We start from the raw sequence: 18,484 nt of genomic DNA on the forward strand, positions 1-18,484 counted from the left end.
TGTGAGGGGTAAAAATTTGCTCCCAAATGTGGGCTCTCTATTCACCTCACAGATTCTTTCTTTTGCTGAGAAAACCCTTTTTAGTTTGAATCCATCCCATTTATTGATTCTTGATTTTAATTCTCTCTCCTTGGTCTATACCCAAAGGACTTAAAAACAGCATTCTACAGGGACACAGCCACATCAATGTTTATAGCAGCACAATTCACAATAGCTGAACTGTGGATCCAACCTAGATGCCCTTCAATAGATGAATGGATAAAAAAAAAATGTGGCATATATACACAATGGAATATTACTCAGAAATAAAAGAGAATAAAACCATGGCATTTGCAGGTAAATTGGAGAAGATATTGCTAAGTGAAGTTAACCAATCCCCAAAAAAACCATACGCCAAATGTTTTCTCTAAGGAAGCTGATTCATAGTTGGGTAGGGAGAGGGAGCATGGGAGGAATAGACTAACTCTAGATTGGACAGAGGGGTGGGAGGGGAAGTGAGGGAACATGGGGTTAGAAATGATGGTGGAATGTGATGGTTATCATTATCCAAAGTACATGTGTGAAGGCACGAATTGGTGTGAATATACTTGGTATACAACCAGAGATATGAAAAATTGTGCTCTGTATGTGTAATATGAATTGTAATGCATTCTGATGCCATATATAAATTTTTAAAAGTGAATAAAAAATGATTAATGTTAGAAAAAAAGAACATTATTGAGAATTTTGATGACATACTGTTAATAATCCAAGAAGCTGGGAAGCTTTGTCAATTATTTTAATTATAAGACCACATGACAGAAGCATACTAAAAAAACCAAAAGATTTATATTTGAAAACCTATATTGTTTTGGTGATTGCTTAAGTAGAAATCAAATTTCAAAATAAGAGAGAGAAAATCACATTTTCCTGGTTTGGTCAAACTCTACCATGCTATTTAATATCCCTTTCCTCATAAAACTTTTAAGAAATAATAAACTAAATTCATTTTCATACACTTATTGAAACATAACAAGTATGTGCAAATAAGGAAAAACAAAGACCAGCTGACATTAGCCTCCAGTCTTTTAACAAATGTCCACAATTATAACTCAATTGAAGCAAACCTTTGCTGTCTTTTTTATAGGCATATTAAAATAGGATCAAAATAAGGCATTATATTAGTAAAAAAAATCATTTGTTTATTCACAGGCTTAATAAACAGAGGCTAACGCTTGCAATTTTAATTTACATGTCATTCAAATTTATATTTGCCCTTCCACAAATCTGAATGAATTTCCATTTCTCAGTCATGCTAACAAAAATATGCTTGGTGCATTAGAATTTTAGACAGTATCAAGACAAGTAAGTAAATAAAAATAATTAAAATGAATAGTTTATCATTATCTAAATGCAAACTAGTAAAAGATGAAGAAAGCCTATGCCATCTTTCCTCATTATTTACTTAACACTTATTAACTACGATAATATATCATAATAAAGAATGAGAAACGTTGGCAACAGTGCCATGAATTGAAAAGACAAGTACATATGGATAGATTAGCATATGGATAGATTTAATCATATAAAATAGTGTCAATATTATGAAGATTCCCAAACTATTTCCAAAGAGACTTAGAGTCACTTTAAAATAAGTTTATTTTTATAATGGTTTTAGATTTACAGAAATATCACAGAGAGTACAGAATGCTCATAAGCCTCAAAGCCGAAATATTTTTAACATACACAAGCAGGATACATTGGTTACACTGAACAGTGTCAATGCAGAGTTATGAACTGAAGTCCACACTCTATTATTTCTTTAGTTCTTAGCTAAAGTCCGTTTTTGATTCCAGCATGCCTTTAAGGGTGCCACATTGCATCTAGTTATCCTGACTTGCCAGGCTCCTTTGGCTACAGTAGGTTCTCAGATATTCCTTGAAATTGATGACCTTGGAAGTTTGCGCTAGATAATTTGTAAAACATTCCCCTATTGGAATTTGCTCAATATTTTCCTCATGATTAGACTGGGGTTATAGATTTGGAGAAGTAAAAACCACTGAAGTAAATTACTTTTTCATCACATTGTATCAGAGGTACATAATGTCACCCAAAGTTCCTAACATTGATGTTAACTTGATCACTTGGCTGAAATAAATTTGTCAGTTTCCTCCATGATAAAATCATCCTTGTCACCTGTCCCACTCATTGTGAATAAGTCATTATGCTATCACTTAGTAATACAAAGTTGTGTTGCACCTATTTGAGAGTGGGACATGTACATAAATTATTTGCAGTTTTTCTGCATGCAATATTTGCCTCTTCCCACTCTGTTTGTATCAGTATAGTCTCATAGAATATTATTAATACTTTTTGTTATAATGGAATACTAACTTTTGTCTTTTGTTGTTCAAATTATTCCAGATTATCATTTGGGAATGCTTTTGATGGGCTCTTGTGTCCCTTTATGTCATCTCCATTTAAGGCATTTGTTGTTTTGATTTGTTTAGTTGGTTGTCATGATTTCTTTATGATTTTGAGCCATTCTTCATTTTCTAGCATTATAAGTGTCAGGCTCACCTGGTACCTTTCCTAGTTTATTCCTAGAATCAATCATTTCTCTAAAGAGCCTTGGTTCCTATTACTGAACAATAGTATTTTAAAATAATGATATGTGAGCTGTATATTTTCATTACTACTGAGATGTCCTTGCTCCTAAAATCTATCAGCTGACATTGCAAAGAACTATATTTTATATTAGCCATAAGACTTAGTCTGTTTTCTGTTGCTATAACTGAATACCTGAGACTGGAAATTTTATAAATAATCAAAGTTTATTTTGCCATTCTGAGAGCTGGAAATCTAACATAGTACCAACATCTACTGATAACATTTAATGGATTTTGAGGAATACATACTGCCTTATATCCACAATTGCAGTATTATACAGAATAATATTATCAACCTGAAAATAATTACATGTACTGTATCTATTGTATTCTATAGATGTCTGCTATACTTATACACTCACTTATTGAAGGATATCTTCATTGCTTGCAGTTTGGGAAGATTATGAATAATGTACTATAAACATTTACATGGGGATTTTTGTACTTTGGGTGGATAGAGTTTTCAAATTAATTTGTTAAAGAACTAAGATTGTACTAGCTGGGTTATATTTTAAGATTGTGTTTTGTTAATACTAAACTGCCAAACTGTCTTGCAAAGTGGATATATCGTTATTCATTCCCATCTGCAGTGAATGAGAATTCCAGTCACTCTGCATTTTCTCTAGCAAATGGTATTGTAATTTTGAGGATTCTAACTATTCCCAGAGATGTGTAGTCTAAATTTTCAATTTTCTAATGACACATGAAATTAAACATCTTTATGTATGCTTACTTCCAATTTGTGTATTTTCTTTGGTGAGGTGTCTGTTGAGATCATTTGCTCATTTTTTAGTTGAGTTGTGTGTTTCCTTATTGTTAAACATGAAGAACTTTTTAAATCGTTTATCAAATGTATATTTTGCAAATAAGGGTCTATGTGAGTTTTTCTTTCTTGAATTGTGCTTTTTAACCTAACAACACATCACCAAACTTAAGAACACTTAAGTATCTTCCCATGATTTCTTCTAGAATTTTTTTTAGGTTTTTTTGCTTTGCATTTAGGAGTTTGATTCATTTTGGTTTAATAATTGTGAAAGACGTAAGTTTTTTTGCTTAGATGTCCATATTGTTCCATATTGCTATATTTAGGTGTATGTTTGTTGTAAAGACTATTCTTTCTCCAATGACTGACTTTTGCTTCACTGGCAAAGATTAGTGGACTATATACATATTTTTCCTAGACTCTATATTCTGTTCCATTGATCTACACAGCTAATGACAACACCATGTGTTCTGATTAATATAGCATTTTAAGTTTTTAAATCAGGTACTATGAGTCCTTCAAACTTGTTCTCTTTTTTTCTCCCAGTATTGCCAATTTTAGGTCTATACTCTTCCCACATAAACTTTAGAATAGTTTCCAAATAAAACTTAGAAGCAGTATTGTTCAGGTTAAGCCTATTCTTAATAATTTTATGCCTTCTTAATATTACTATATCAGTCAATGATTAAGGACTGTTGAAATTTTCAGCTGCAATTACAGATCTGTCCATATCTTGCAATTATATCAGTTTTTGTATCATGTATCTTGATGTTCTGTTATTAGATACATATTAAAAACTTTGTGACATTTTGGGCAATTACCACTTTATCATTTTGTATGTCAATTTTTATTCCCATTATGCTTCTTCCTCAGAAGACTAATTTTTCTGAAATTAATTTAAATGCCTCAGTTTCCCCCCACTCCTATACTAGAGATTGAACTTGGGGGCACTCGACCACTAAGCCACATTCTCAGTCCATTTTCTATTTTATTTAGAGATGGGATCTCAAGGACTTGCTTAGCACCTCGCTTTTGCTGAGCCTGGCTTTGAACTCACAATACTTCTGTCTCAGTCTTCTGAGCCCATGGGATTACAGGCATGCACCACTGCACCCAGCCTCAGCTTTCTTTTGATTAAAGTTATCATGGAATATCTATCTCCATCTCTTTGCTCCCATCATACCAAGTTATTATATTTGAAGAATGTTTGGAGATAAAACAAATATGTTTTGATTGTTTTAGTTCAGTCTGCAAATCTTTGTCATTTAACTGAAGACTGTAGGACTTTCGTATTTAAAGTGTTAGTGATATATTTAACATGTTTATACCTCTGTTTTCTCTTTCTCAGTAGTTTTTAGTTTCTTTAGTTCCTTTTTTCTGTTTTCTACAGTTTAATTAATAATCTTACATGATTTAACCTATCTTTCTTAGATGTCAAATATACTTTTTACAGTTTTGTGAGTTATTCAAAAGTTTGCTTTATATTTTTAACAAATCTAAGTCCACCTTCAAAAAACAATATATTGCTTTGCACACACTGCTTAGTACTTGTAACAAACAATACCCAATTGTTTCTTCCCATTCTTGTGACAGTACTATCATTTATTTCACTTACCCATATGCTATATTTTATATGTAGATTGTTGGCTAGCATTACTTTAAACAAACCCTAATTGCTTAGATTAAAAATATGCAATATAAAATATTTCATTTTACCTTCTTGCTCTGATGCTCTTTCTTTGGATAAATCTGAGTTTTATAACTATAACATTTTCCTTCTCCCTGAGGACCTCTTTTAAAATTTCTTGATGAAAAGGTCTGGTGGTGATTAATTCTTTTAGTATTTTTTTCTGTGAATGTTTTTATTCTTCTAAAAAATAATTTTACCTGATATAGAACTCCATATCACTGGGTTTTTTCTTTTGACGTGCTTAGAGTTTCATTCCTTATTAGTCTTGCTTGCACGATTTCTGACAAGTCCTCTTAAAGTCTTACCCCTGTTTCATTTATTGATTTATTGTTATCAAACAATATTTATTTATAGTTACCAAAGCTCTTCATTCCAATGGCTTCTTTCCAGGTTTGCTATTAATTTTTGACTTTCTGAAGTTTGAATATGATATGATTAAAGTAGTTTTTTTGTATTTATCCTGCTTAATATTGTCACTGCTTTTTGGATCATTGATTTGGTGTCTGTCATTAATTTTGAAACATTCATAGTGATCTTTCATTCAAACATTTCTCCTTGCATGGTTCTTGAATTTTCTCTTTTTTTCCCATTATTTTTCTCTTTGGATTTTTAGCTTGGAAACTTCCTGCTGACATATCTTCAAGCCCACTGATTCTTTCCTTAGCCATATCCACTCAACTGATGAAGCCTTAAGAACCATTCTTTACGTCTGTCAGACTTTTTCTCCTTTTGATTTTTCCTTAAGCTTTGCACCTATTTACATACATCATGTTTCTCTGGCACATTGACTATGTTTTTTTCCACTAGCAAATTAGTGTTAATTATATTATAAGTTCACTGTTCAATAACTCTACAATTTTATTCTATCTGAATATGATTTTGATATTTGCTTTCTTTCTTATAGACTGTTAATTCTAGTTTTTTTTTCTTTTCATCCTATCTTGAATATAATGTCTTGTTCAAAGCCAACTATAATGTATCAGATAATAGGAGTTGATAAAAGTAGACCTCTAGCACAAGTGTTTATGTAAATGTGAGAAAACTGGGTTATGTTTTATATTTGCTATCACTTCAGGTGCCAAAAACTTCAAATTCTTCCAGTACCTCTGTTTTACTCTCCCCTCTACATGTGGGCTTTCCTAAGGATTCTTTTTTAATATAAAGCTTGTGTATTTCAGCTCTTTGAGGTATAACTCAATGTTATATACTTGAGCCCTATTGGTGTAATGGTAAGGTATGAGTGATCACAAGTATCCTATAATTTTAAGATTAAATTCCACTTGAGAACTTTGTCCCTGGAGCATGACCTTCATAGATGTTTCTTATCATCCCCTCTGCCTCTAGTCTGGCTCTCTTAGATGAAAAAAGAAAGACAAGAGTAGACTATAACTCTCAGGAAAGGCCTTTCCCAAGTTAGGGCAGGTTTTGATAAAGTTTTATCCCCTTGAGAGTTATGTCTTTGTTAAAGAGAACCCTCTCTACATGCTTCAGAAAAATTACTTTTCCTTTCCCTCTGCCAGAGCCACCAGGGGATTTGTTTTGATTTTTATCATGATGACCTCATGTGGTTACCACAAGTAAAACCCAGGAAAGAATGAGTGCTCCCTAAGACTGCAGCTGTAAGAGCCTTGGATTTATGCTGGTCCAATCTCAGCCTCCATCAATTCATCAGAATTATCATGTAGTGGTTGAGGGGAGGGAAGACTAGAAGTTCACTGTGTTAGATAGAGAGGAATGAAGGGAAGGAAGGGGGAATGAGAATAGGAAAGATAGTAGAATGAATCAGACATAACTTTCCTATGTTTATAAATGAATACGTGACCAGTGAAACTTCACATCATGTGCCACCACAAGAATCGGATCCTAATTAGAATAAGTCATATTCCATGTATATATAATATGTCAAAACACACTCCGTTGTCATGTACACCTGAAAAGAACAAAAATATTTATCATGTGGTGTTCTTACCCTTGAATGGGTCCTGCTGCTTCTGCCCTAAGATAAGTTGTTACTCTCTGAATCTTCATATTTCTCCATGTTTCTGTATGGTGGTTTTCTCCGCCACCTCAATTCTCTAATGGATCTAAGGAAAGTTATGAATGTTTAGTCTGTTTAACTGTATTCTTGTTGTGAAAATGAGAGTGACAAATTTCAAGCTTTTAATAGGCTGAAGCTAAATCCAGAAATCCCTTTCAACAATTTATTTCTTGAGTATTTACATTAAATAATTTTTAAAAGTCTGAATGTTCATAGCAATTGGAAAGATTATAATGTTCAGAATTGTGAATGACGTGATTTCTTTTCCTATATACATAGGGTCACTAAGTTTTACCAACTAATATATGTAATGTTATAGTATTTAGCAAAATAATAGCATAGAATTCTGTGATTTTTAAATTATGTTAAAATTGAAAATAGTAAATTCTCAGTTTAATATATGCGTGGTGGGTATTTGTGCACATTTAAATTAAACTATGTCATTTAAAAATTATTACTTATTAAATTAAAATAAAGAATTAAGAATGAATAACAATGAATGGATCACAAGTAAATCACATTTTTATGTTGCAATTATATGAAATAACTTTTCCGTTCACATTTTATAAATTAAGAAAGTGAGACATTGAGCTGGGAGAACAGACCTATAATCCTAGCAATTTAGGAGTCTGAGGCAGGACAATCACAAACCCTCTGTCAAAATTAAAAAAAAAATAAAATAAAGCTCAATGGTAGAACACCACTGGGTTCAATCCCCAGTACTAAAGAGAAAAAAACTAAACACAAGAATTTGTGCTTTTATCACAAATTATTTTACCTCCCAAAATAATCTGAACTATCTGTCCACTTCAGATATCCGGAATGCTAGAATAATTTACATCTAAAGTCAAATTCATAAATTCATTAGATCATTTTCCATTGGAAAACATATCTCAGAATAAATAAGTACATCTTAGCTATCTGTACTAAAAGCTTATAGGCAAAAGAGTAATCCTTCTGTAAGTTAAATAATTTGTTTTGTTTTTTTCTTCTTGTCATCTCTGTTACTCATTATAGATGTTTTTCAGTTTATTATGGGGTTATATCCCAAAAATCCATCAGAATTACAAATATCATTAATTCAGAAATATATTTCATATATCTAATCTATCAGACATCATTGTTTAGTTTAGCCTATCTAAATGCGTTCAGAATATTGGCATTAGCTTACAATTGAGCAAAATTTAAAATGAATCCTATTTAAAATTAAAGTATTGAATATCTCCTGTAATTTATTTCATACCATGCTGAATGTGAAAAAAAATGGTTGCACAAGTATATTTTTATACAACAGTAATCTAAAAATTGTTAAGTTGAGCCATTGTAAATCAAGTATTGTCTATTAATAAGAAATATCTTCTTCACAGACACTTTTCAAAATGTCAAAGGCAATAAAATAGAATAAATTGCATTATTCTCTTGTTAGCACCATTAACATAGAAATAGTAAATATTATGCAATTCTTTATTGGTTTTGTTTCATGACCAAATGCAAATAAATCTTTTTCAACATTTAATAATATGCATTCAATCTCATATCCATGTTCTATAAATTGGCATGTTTTGAATTTCATTCTAATTTCAAAAAACCTTTTTGATTGCAAGGTATAATTTTAATAATCGAAATTGCTTTCCTGTAAGTAAATTATTTTCAGAGTACAGACTAGATACCAGGAAAACGCAATGATCTATTGTCTTTTATGTCTACAATTTGTTGAACAAGAAACTCTAAATTAAGAGCTTAGAAAACATCTTTGCTGGTATTTGAAATAATTAGTTGTGAAAGTCACGGTCCAAGACCCTTTTAAGATTTAGATTTTAAGTGATTTTTCTTCTACTTGTCATGTCTTGACATTTTATCATTTGGAATTTAAGGAAGTAGAGATTATTGCCCTCCTTGGAACCCTGTAGACAAATTGTATTTATGCTAGAGAGCCAATAATATTAAAAATAACCTGATTTTTATAGTCAATCTAGTAGCTCTTCTGCCTGAAAAAAGGTTTGCCCACCTGCATAAGAATTTGCTCTGTGTTTAAGTAAAATACTTTGTGTAAGTACTTTTTCAGAATGCTATTTTCAAGTGAGAAATTATCATTGCTCATTTGACCAGTAAAACCAATGATCTATTAGGCACTTTTTATTCAAGGTCTTAAGCACCTTCAATTTATTGTGCCTTCAATTTAATAAATCTGTGCTTCCTCTGACCCCTTCACAACATTTGAACATGGTATGGAAGAATTAACTGAAGATATTATTGTACAGTTTACTTCGTTTTTTTTTCTTTTTAATATCAAACTTCTAGAATGTAAGTTCCTCAAGGGCATGAATCGTTTTCTGCTTTAGCCATCAGTAAATTCCTAGTATCCAGAAAATGCTAGGCTCATAGTAGGTGCTTAATTAATACTGGATGAATGAATAAGCATCACCTTCCACTAGTAGGCCACATCCCCGAGGGCTACAATTTTGTGTGAGTCCCAATTATATCTCTAGTGCTAGAGCAGGCATGTTAACTGACAAGCCAAATGGTGGCCTGAATAAAATGACACCTATTTAAGTTATTTTGTCACTATATTTATAAAAGAGCCTGGGTGACATACACATTGAAGAAAGAATCAGCCTTCTCTTTTGGTTTGTGACTACCCCCCTTTCTCATGACAAAGGATCATTGCTTTCTCTCTCTAACCCTCATTTCATCTTTCTGTGTGTGTGTTTCCCTTTGATATGGCACAGTGAGCTCAGGTTCATAAGAAAATAGAATCACAGTTTAAGATCATATTGATTCTGGAGAACAACTGAGGATCCTGTTTTTTTCCTTGAAGAGTTGATAGGGTGGAATTCTAGAACCACCGTACGATGTGCTTCTGAAGAAAATTCAGGGGGTCATGAAACTCTGGCTTAATACCCCCAGAAAACCGCAAGTGTGTGGATGCACCAGGAAGAGGGGGACAGGTGATTCCTGCAGGTTAATATGACATGCTTTTTTTGAAAAGATCTTTCTTTGCTTTTACATTTTCACAGTGATGCTGTGTATTTCCATACTAATCTTTCTTTCTTTCTTTTTTTCTTTTGTTTTTTTTTCTTCTATATCTTCTCCCTTAGGAATCACAAAGGGAATACTCTGAAATGGGCCAAAGTCTCAGAAAAGCTGTCATATTCGCAAGACACCGACCTCCTCAATATTTTTTTCAAGGTATGCTGCTGCATAACAATCAGGGACGTGAAGGGTTTTCCTGCTGAGTTAACAGCTCTTTGTTGTGATGAAGTAAAGAAAAAATTATAGTAATTTTGAGGGTCAGTAACACAACTATGCCACATCATATGCTCAGATGGAAATCGAGTAAGTCAGCTACATTAGGACTGCTGCTGGGTTCTTAACCCTACTGAACACCAGGGAGGATTTTACCAGCCACTTTGTTTCCTTTAAATAACAGAAGTACTCTTAATAATGTCCTTTATTCCTGTGAGAATAGTTTGCTACTGATCTCTCTGGTTACTTACTAACAGAAGCTTCTGCTAACTGACAATTCTGGTTATGCTAATGAAACTTAAGAAGTGATGATTTAGAATAAAAAGTGGATTAACACATATTTTTTTTCTTTTTCAGCTACCTGCCGAACAGAGATGCATCTTTAGAAATTCTTCTAAAGCATCCCAAGAAATCATAAAATGAGGGTTATCTGACATTTGTCTATATACAAATGAAATGTTTAATCTTTCACTAACATTGGAAGGAAAATCTTATTTAAAAAGATCTCTGGCAAGAGATGTCAGAACTTCCAAATTGTGTCTTCCTTGTATGACCTGAATATGATCTTTTAAAATAAAATGTTGGTATTCTTAAAACAACTTGAGTGTGCTAGAAGCCTTTTCTTGCAAACAAACCTCATAGATCAGTGTATATAATAAAAGCAAACATTACTATATTACAAAATTTCATAAAATTTCACTTGTGTGGTCAATATAATAGCAATCATCAACAAAAATGATGGGATATCAAGCCACTCAATTATTTTGCTTTTTTAATCTTCAAAATAACACCAGAGCACTGTTCATTTACCATTTCCTGAGATTCTCTCACTCTTCTGATATTTTACTGCTTGAAATTCATCACCAGTGTGTGCCTCAGTGTTTGTTTTCAGTTATGATGATCTACACAGTCACCTTACATGAAAATTCGCTCTGTGCTCTCAGGAGTTTAGATACTAATACAAAAAGGATAAATTTACAAGATCAAGGTCTTGATAAGCTAGGTCAAGTTTACACCAGAGAAAAGATAACACGAACCATTCTGAGGCAAGCTGCGTTAAGGCTCACCATTAAGATTATGGCCTAAGTCTGGCCAGAGGTTTCAGATGGTGACTGTAGGATTAATATGTCCCAAAGACATAGTCCAACAACATGTTTTATAAAAAATTAACATTTTATAATCAAGATTTTTTTAACATAATGACCCCGATTTCTAGAATCCACTTAAAAATTTTAAGATCCAAAAATGGGAGCTTCCTTTCTCAATGCATCCCCCTGCCTTCTTCTCCTGTCTGAGTTCTATCCTGTTGCAGATACTATGTTTACAATAGATCTCAGCAATGCCTATCAGATCAAAACCTTATTTTGTCAGTGCAGTGAATTACATTAACAATGACATAACCTGAGCATGTATACAGAATTTAAGAAACAAAATTGTTCTATCCTCTAAAAAATTATTTTAAGTCTGGTACGAATTGATCAATATGTTTTGTGGCCATACAAAAGGGTAGAACCTTCTCTGATGGTTATTCTCCATGCACTGCATGCTCTGCAGTTGGTTTCAAACTGAGGAAGGAAAAGGATATTAGAGCATTATATTTTATTCCATGTCTTTTCAGTCTTAGACCCCTTTGAGGCTCCCTATTGCTCAGTGCATGGTGTCCAAAATCCTGTGTGTGAATATTTATTTTCTTTTCTGTTTTTATCACCTTATTTTCAAAGATTTTTCTAAATGGCTTTATATATTGAGCTTGAATAATGAGAAAATCATAAAAATGTCCATGTTTGGTTTTATTAATTCATGACATTTAAGTATACTTGGTTCAAATTCTAAATTGCCACTGATTAGTTATATGATCTTGAAGACCTTATTAATAAGTGAACTTAATCTCCATGAACTCTGGTTCAGCACCCAGTTCTTACAAGGATATAATTATATAAGAATAAATGTTGGTCATCCACTTTTTCTTGCTGATGCTATCCATTATATTCCCTTTTCATTAGTGTTCTATATGTATTGAACCGGATGGGTTCAATATATAAGAAATTTAATCGTATTCAATGTAAGAACCCATACCCATCACTAAATTCCCTAAACATCTACTGTAATACATAACTTATGATTTACTTAGTGTATATAAGCTTTATCTCTGCAACTATGTTAAAAATTTGCAAGGGCAAGGGAAATAACTAAAATAGCTGTAAAAAGCAGAAAAGGGTGAAAACAATTGGTATTTGTATATCATTTTAAGACAAGCTGATTTTTTTTCACATATTTTATGTCATTTCCAACTCAAAAAAAATCATGATAGGAAAGGTAAGTATCATTTCTACTAATATTGTTTAATATGAGTTTTCTGAGGCACCTAGAGAAAATGTACTTTTACTGCCTATAGTTCAAAACCCTAATTTGTATCTTCTTTCCCTGGATCCAGAATCCTTCCACTATTTTATATTATCTTCCAACAAATAGGGTAGTAAGCATATAGTTTGTTGCAAGAATTGTAAAATGTCCATTAGTTGTTCGATTTACAGAACCTGGGATAGTTTTTAGAATACACATAATCTTTTCTTCAAAGAGACACACAAATGTATCTTTTCAATGACGTCCCTGTCTACAGTATGAGAAATAAAATTTGTACTGATGTAAGAGGCGAGGAACAAGCTCTTTTTATTCTCTATTTTATTTCCAGACTACTTCAAGGAAGTGTTTTAATATTACTCTAAAATTTAATTAATACTAGTAAGATAATGCCAGAGTTCATCAGTCCCTATATTAATACCTCCTCATTTTCCATTTATGTGTGTCACGTCACTGACCCCAAAGGTTTGAGTGTGTCACCTCTGGCAAATACATGGCCTATGGGAAATATGTTACCTTTGGAAACTTTTTCTCTTGACCCATTCAAAATTATATTATTTTTTGATAGGCTCTGGGATTCAGCTCTAACTATTACATGTGGTTTCTACTTAATGGATTCTGTCTCTCCTATCCCTGATATTTTTTCAAGTTAATTATTTATAGTGACATGACAATGAATAAAAAGTTCACAAGGTGAAAAACTGAAAGACTGTTCACAAATAAATGGCCAACCTAACGGTGGGTATATAATATATGCCTCATGAAGGTACAATACTCTTTGTATTTATTTTACAAGGTCATAGATAATGGATCTGTACTACTGTAATCATACCAAGGACACATGATATGATAACCCAGGAGAGAAGCAAATGGATCTGGGCATTGGAGATTGCTCATGTGAAAGGAAAGGTCAGAATACTAATGGATAATTTACTGGATGGTTAAGCTTTCAGAATCAAGGTAGTTCTACACAAATGTACGGGGATTGATTTAGGTTTATTCATCCACCTTTCTGGCAGGTGGGAAGGATACAAGTGCACCAAATCTCTCTGTTGGTCATCAGCCCTGGATGTGAAAAAGATTCTTGAGTAGATTGTGGCAATGCTCTCCTAAGGAGATTTATTTATTGCCTTAATGTGATCATTGTCACTTTCCTAGTCATATGGGCTAGAAGCTTTCAAAGTCTAGTGGGCCTCAGAATCATCTGGAGAACTGTTAACAACACAGATTTTTTTTTTTTTTGACCAATAGCTCTCTCTTCTAGTCAAAGTTTCCAACTTAATAGGTAAGAGTTGGGGCCAGGGAATTATATTTCTAACAACTTGCCAGGTGCTGGTCTGTGAGAAGCATTGGTATAGACAGAAGAGGTATTAGTGTAGCAAATCCTCACACAGGTTTTTATTAAGGTGCAGGGTCTGCTTTAACCTGATTCCAGCTCCTTGCTGGAGTTTTAACAATGGTTAAGAGTGCTAAGCATTTTTATTTAAGATCTATTTTTATGAAAGGCAATATTTGAAAATAGATTTTAGAATGAAATCATGCTACAACCCCTTTAATGTTGACTAGCAACCCCCTTGAGCTCTTCCCCTTTTTACAACATCTGATCCCAGGGAAACTATATCTTTAATCTTTATTCCATTCTATGCCTCCTAGTTGCAGTACAAATCCATTATCTATGGGAAAAAAAATTGCTTACGTAACTAGCTTAGTCTATCCTTTCCCTTAACCTCTTCAACCTTCTTTTAGTAATAGCACAGATTTTAGTTTAGTTAGTGTCCATGCTAGATTATTTATATCTGATTCAGTGTATTGTAATTACCCTTTTTGTCTTTTAGTCTCATCAATTGAACAACTTTTCATTTGCTTATTTTTTATATATTTATCATTAATTCATTTTTAACCTCTTCAGAACTTAACTTTGTTTTCAATATATTCTTTTGAAAAAAATAGGAAAGAATAACTTTGACTACCTGCTCTGTTTTTGTTTTTGTGGGTGGTGAATTTTAGTTATTGTTGTTATTTATTTTCTCAGAGATTTCCTTTCTGGAACCACTTTCCATCCCCCTTGCACAATCAGAACTGGAAGCTTCCAAGTTTTCTGCCTTCATTTCATATCTATCTATCTCTCTCTCTCTTTCTCTCTCTCTCTCTCTCTCCCCCTCCCCTCCCTCTCCCTCTCCCTCTCTATTTATTTTTTGTTTTTCTATTTCTTAGTAAGGTTCATTTGACCTTCATTTTCCAAATTCCTCATAATAATTTTTCCTTGCTATCACATTTTTTTCACTTCTCAAGACTCTTTCCTATATACTAAATGTTTCTTTCTTTTTAAATTCTTATTCCAAAGAAGAAAATTTCTTAAATTTCTTAAAGCATATTAAATTTTTATTTGTCTTGAAGTTCTCTGTGATTTAAATTGTTTCTGTATCCTTCCAGTTTGTTATGCATTTTGTTTACTTATGGCCTCGAAACTTTATATTGAAAGATCTCTCAAATGCCTGGGAATTCTAGGCTGCCATTCATACTTATGAATAAAGTAATGAAAATACTGACATCAAGTTTTACTATAGAGAAGGACTTGCTAACATATATTTCCCAGTTGTATACTGGGATCCAGTACCAGTTCTCTTTCTTCTGTTTCTAAATCTCCAGATTATAATTTCTGTCTGTTTTTCTGAGGGAAACTATAGCAGGCAGCTTTCTTGGAATCCAGCAAGGGAAGATAGGTTTGTTAATAATGTTCGGTATACAAACTGCCACAGGACCCTTTGCGGTACAGCTTTGGCATCCTTATGCTAAACCTATTAAACAAAAGAAAACAGAGTATACCCAGTAACCAGATGGAGCTTGGAGCTTGGAAATACAAAATTATTTCCATTTTTCATATCAAAGTCATTCATCTGAAAGCCATGTCTGTAAATTGGTATTATCTCCATCAGAATAGGATATTTTTATTAGTACTTATGTTGTATCTCAGCTATGCATTTATAGTGATAAATACTAAGTGGCATATCTTAAATTTATTTGATTATTTATAACTTTCCTAAAATTTATTTTATTATTTATAAACTTGCTGATTTTGGCATAAAGTCCAATTATATGATTGACATTAATTAGAAAAATCTTTTTTTTAATCTTTGCTCTGTATTCCCCAAATTTTATTTTTATAAACTTCCTTCCCCTTTTACTACATTTAAAAAATGTTTTAATTGGAGATGGACAGAATGCATTTATTTTATTTGTTAATTTTTACGTGGTGGTGAGGACTGAACCCAGTGCTTCATGCATACTAGGCAACCTATTTTATCTTTTTATAACTCTCTTTTCATTTTCCTTTTAAAATGTATCCTCATTAGTCTCAATGCTTTATATAAATTCAACATCACCCTTGTAAATTTGTTCCTTCATTTGTTTTCTAAACTTGTCACCATAAAGAGCAACAAAATCATTGAAACATGTTAAATGCAATGGCCTGATTTGGAAAATCATTTCTCTGATTTTAACTACCTTGTTTTTAAAAAAACATTATGCCTTATTGTCCTCCTCTCAAAACAAGTGGATCTTTTGTAAGCTATAAAGATGGACTAAAGTTAAATAGCTTTCATAAGCATAATGGCTGCATTCTTCTAAATCAAAGAAATGAGACATTTTATTTGCTTGAGAAAGGCTCTTAGAATAAAATTGCCTTACTGAACTTATTCATCTTTTGACTGAATAGACTTTTTTCTACTTTTCATATTTTTCTTCTCTCTGTAGATGGGTTACTTACAGTCCCCAAATAAAACAGACCAAGAAAAAAAAATAGTACGTGAATGTAGAAACATTTGTTTTACCTTAACTTTACTAACCAAAATTGTGAAGATAAATTTCAGTTAAAATAAATATTTTTTACTACAAAAAAACACCTTAAAAATAAGTAACTTCTGCAACACATACAGAGATCATTTTCAAGTTGATGTTATAATATATTGGTTTTGGGCAAAATTGTACAAAGATTGCTGTGACTACAGTTAATGAGTGTGTGATAATTTTAACTACAATTGTAAATATGAACTATACTTTGGAATATCTAGATGGAGCAGTGTTTAATAATTAAGACAGCAACTTCAGCTTTAACAGAATTGGTCAAATCTTTGTCACTATGGTTTAATTAAAATTATTGTTGTTCTCTGAGATGCATTTTAATTTGAAGAAAAATGGGGGTTTACAGCACAAAACTATTTTAAAGATTAAGCAAACTTTTATACCCAGAGAATTTGATACAGTAACTGCAACATAGGGAGCATTCAATGAATGGTTGCCATTATTATTTAAAAGCCATTCTAATATGTTTGATCAAAATGAGTGATACTGTATAAATCACAAACAAAATTAATTCAATTTACCACCCAAATCAGTTGCATTATCAATATTTATACATGGGGCCAATAAAAGCAGCTAAACATTTAGACCTAGAGGAGGTAACATACTGAATTATTAATGTCTTTCTGTGGATGCAATAAAATAGAAAATGCCAAGAGTTTTGGGAAAGGAGTGTTCCTATTTTAAAGGTTAGAAAAAGGATTTAAAATGTGTGTTTATCTAGTCACTAGCAATAGCTTTCTTTCTACTATACTCAGAGGAACCACTTATTTAACAAGTATTCTTTGATTGCCTGTTATGCGCCCGGCTGTGTTTACCTACCATGCAAAAGGAAATGCCTCCTTTTTATGCTTGAATACTTTCCTTTTCCACAGACATTTCCACTGGGCCTGGGAGATGGGCAATTCTATTCATGGACAGATGGTTTGAGAAGAAAGGACTGGCATGACTATGAAAGCATTCAGAAAGAGGCTATGCGCTCAGGTATGAAGTTCAGTGTAAGCCAAAGTGCTACTTTACATACTGCAGTGTCTCCTTTGTCACTTAAAGGGCCTTGAATTAGTGTTCCTTCTGCATACAGTCGAGTATGTCTCATGGGGTTGCTGGAGATCAACACAGGGCAGAACCAAAACAACTCAGAATTTCATAGAAAAACACAAATAATGAGCTGCAGAAAAGTCACTACAGGTTTAGAAATCTATAGGACTTTGCATTTCCAAACTTCATTTCAATAATTTCTGGGCTTTTCTTGAGACTTAATCAATGACGTGACCTGGTAAACATGTGTTTTGAACAAGATTCACTCATTAGGGCTGAAGTGTATCTCACTGGCAATGTGAAGGACCTAAGAGTTAGCTAATTTCTAGACATTGCAAGGGGCTTCTGAGAATCCATAAATCATATCAGCTGGGTATCTGAGTTTGGCAACACGTGAATGAAAAGGCAGTTAAATGAAATCAAGGAGATCTATACTATTGTAGGAGAATGCTAGTCTTGGGCTAGTGTTAGAGGACAGAGTAATAGGAAAGAATCAGGGCTTTTGGAGATACTGAAAAATTAGGCTGTTAGAAGAAAAGATTGAGAAGGATATATAAGTAGAAATAAAACGAACATGAGTCACACATGGTAGGAAGCTCATATTCTATTATTTGTTTTTCATGATGAGGATGTCACAGAAATAGAGCAGCTTCTGCTTGGTAAAGATGAACAGTCTGAGACACTGCATCTGGGTTGAACCAGCAACACAGTTATGACTGCCTACACTGTGAGGTCCTCCTGGTTAGTCTCCAGCATCACTCTTTCCCTCAGGATAATTGAAATGAGTATGTTTATGTCGTTGCAAAACTGTACATGGTACAATGTGTCAGGTATGGCTGACC

General features: G+C 32.8%; 1 protein-coding gene and 1 long non-coding RNA gene across 2 annotated transcripts in view; both read left to right on the forward strand.

Annotated features, from left to right (window-relative positions):
- Galntl6 (polypeptide N-acetylgalactosaminyltransferase like 6) overlaps positions 1-18,484 on the forward strand; it is a 1,056,167-nt gene that overhangs the window by 338,717 nt on the left and 698,966 nt on the right. The window contains exon 3 of the mRNA XM_005325506.3: positions 17,480-17,588. Within this exon, the coding sequence (XP_005325563.1) occupies positions 17,480-17,588 (109 nt within the window). The remainder of the gene's footprint in view (positions 1-17,479; positions 17,589-18,484) is intronic.
- Positions 9,436-10,974, forward strand: LOC120892940 (uncharacterized). Its single transcript, XR_005737780.2, has 3 exons — positions 9,436-10,100; positions 10,238-10,328; positions 10,743-10,974. It is a non-coding gene; the product is annotated as an uncharacterized LOC120892940 (long non-coding RNA).

This window comes from Ictidomys tridecemlineatus, chromosome 14, assembly GCF_052094955.1.
Source record: "Ictidomys tridecemlineatus isolate mIctTri1 chromosome 14, mIctTri1.hap1, whole genome shotgun sequence".
Classification (NCBI taxonomy): Eukaryota; Metazoa; Chordata; class Mammalia; order Rodentia; family Sciuridae; genus Ictidomys; species Ictidomys tridecemlineatus.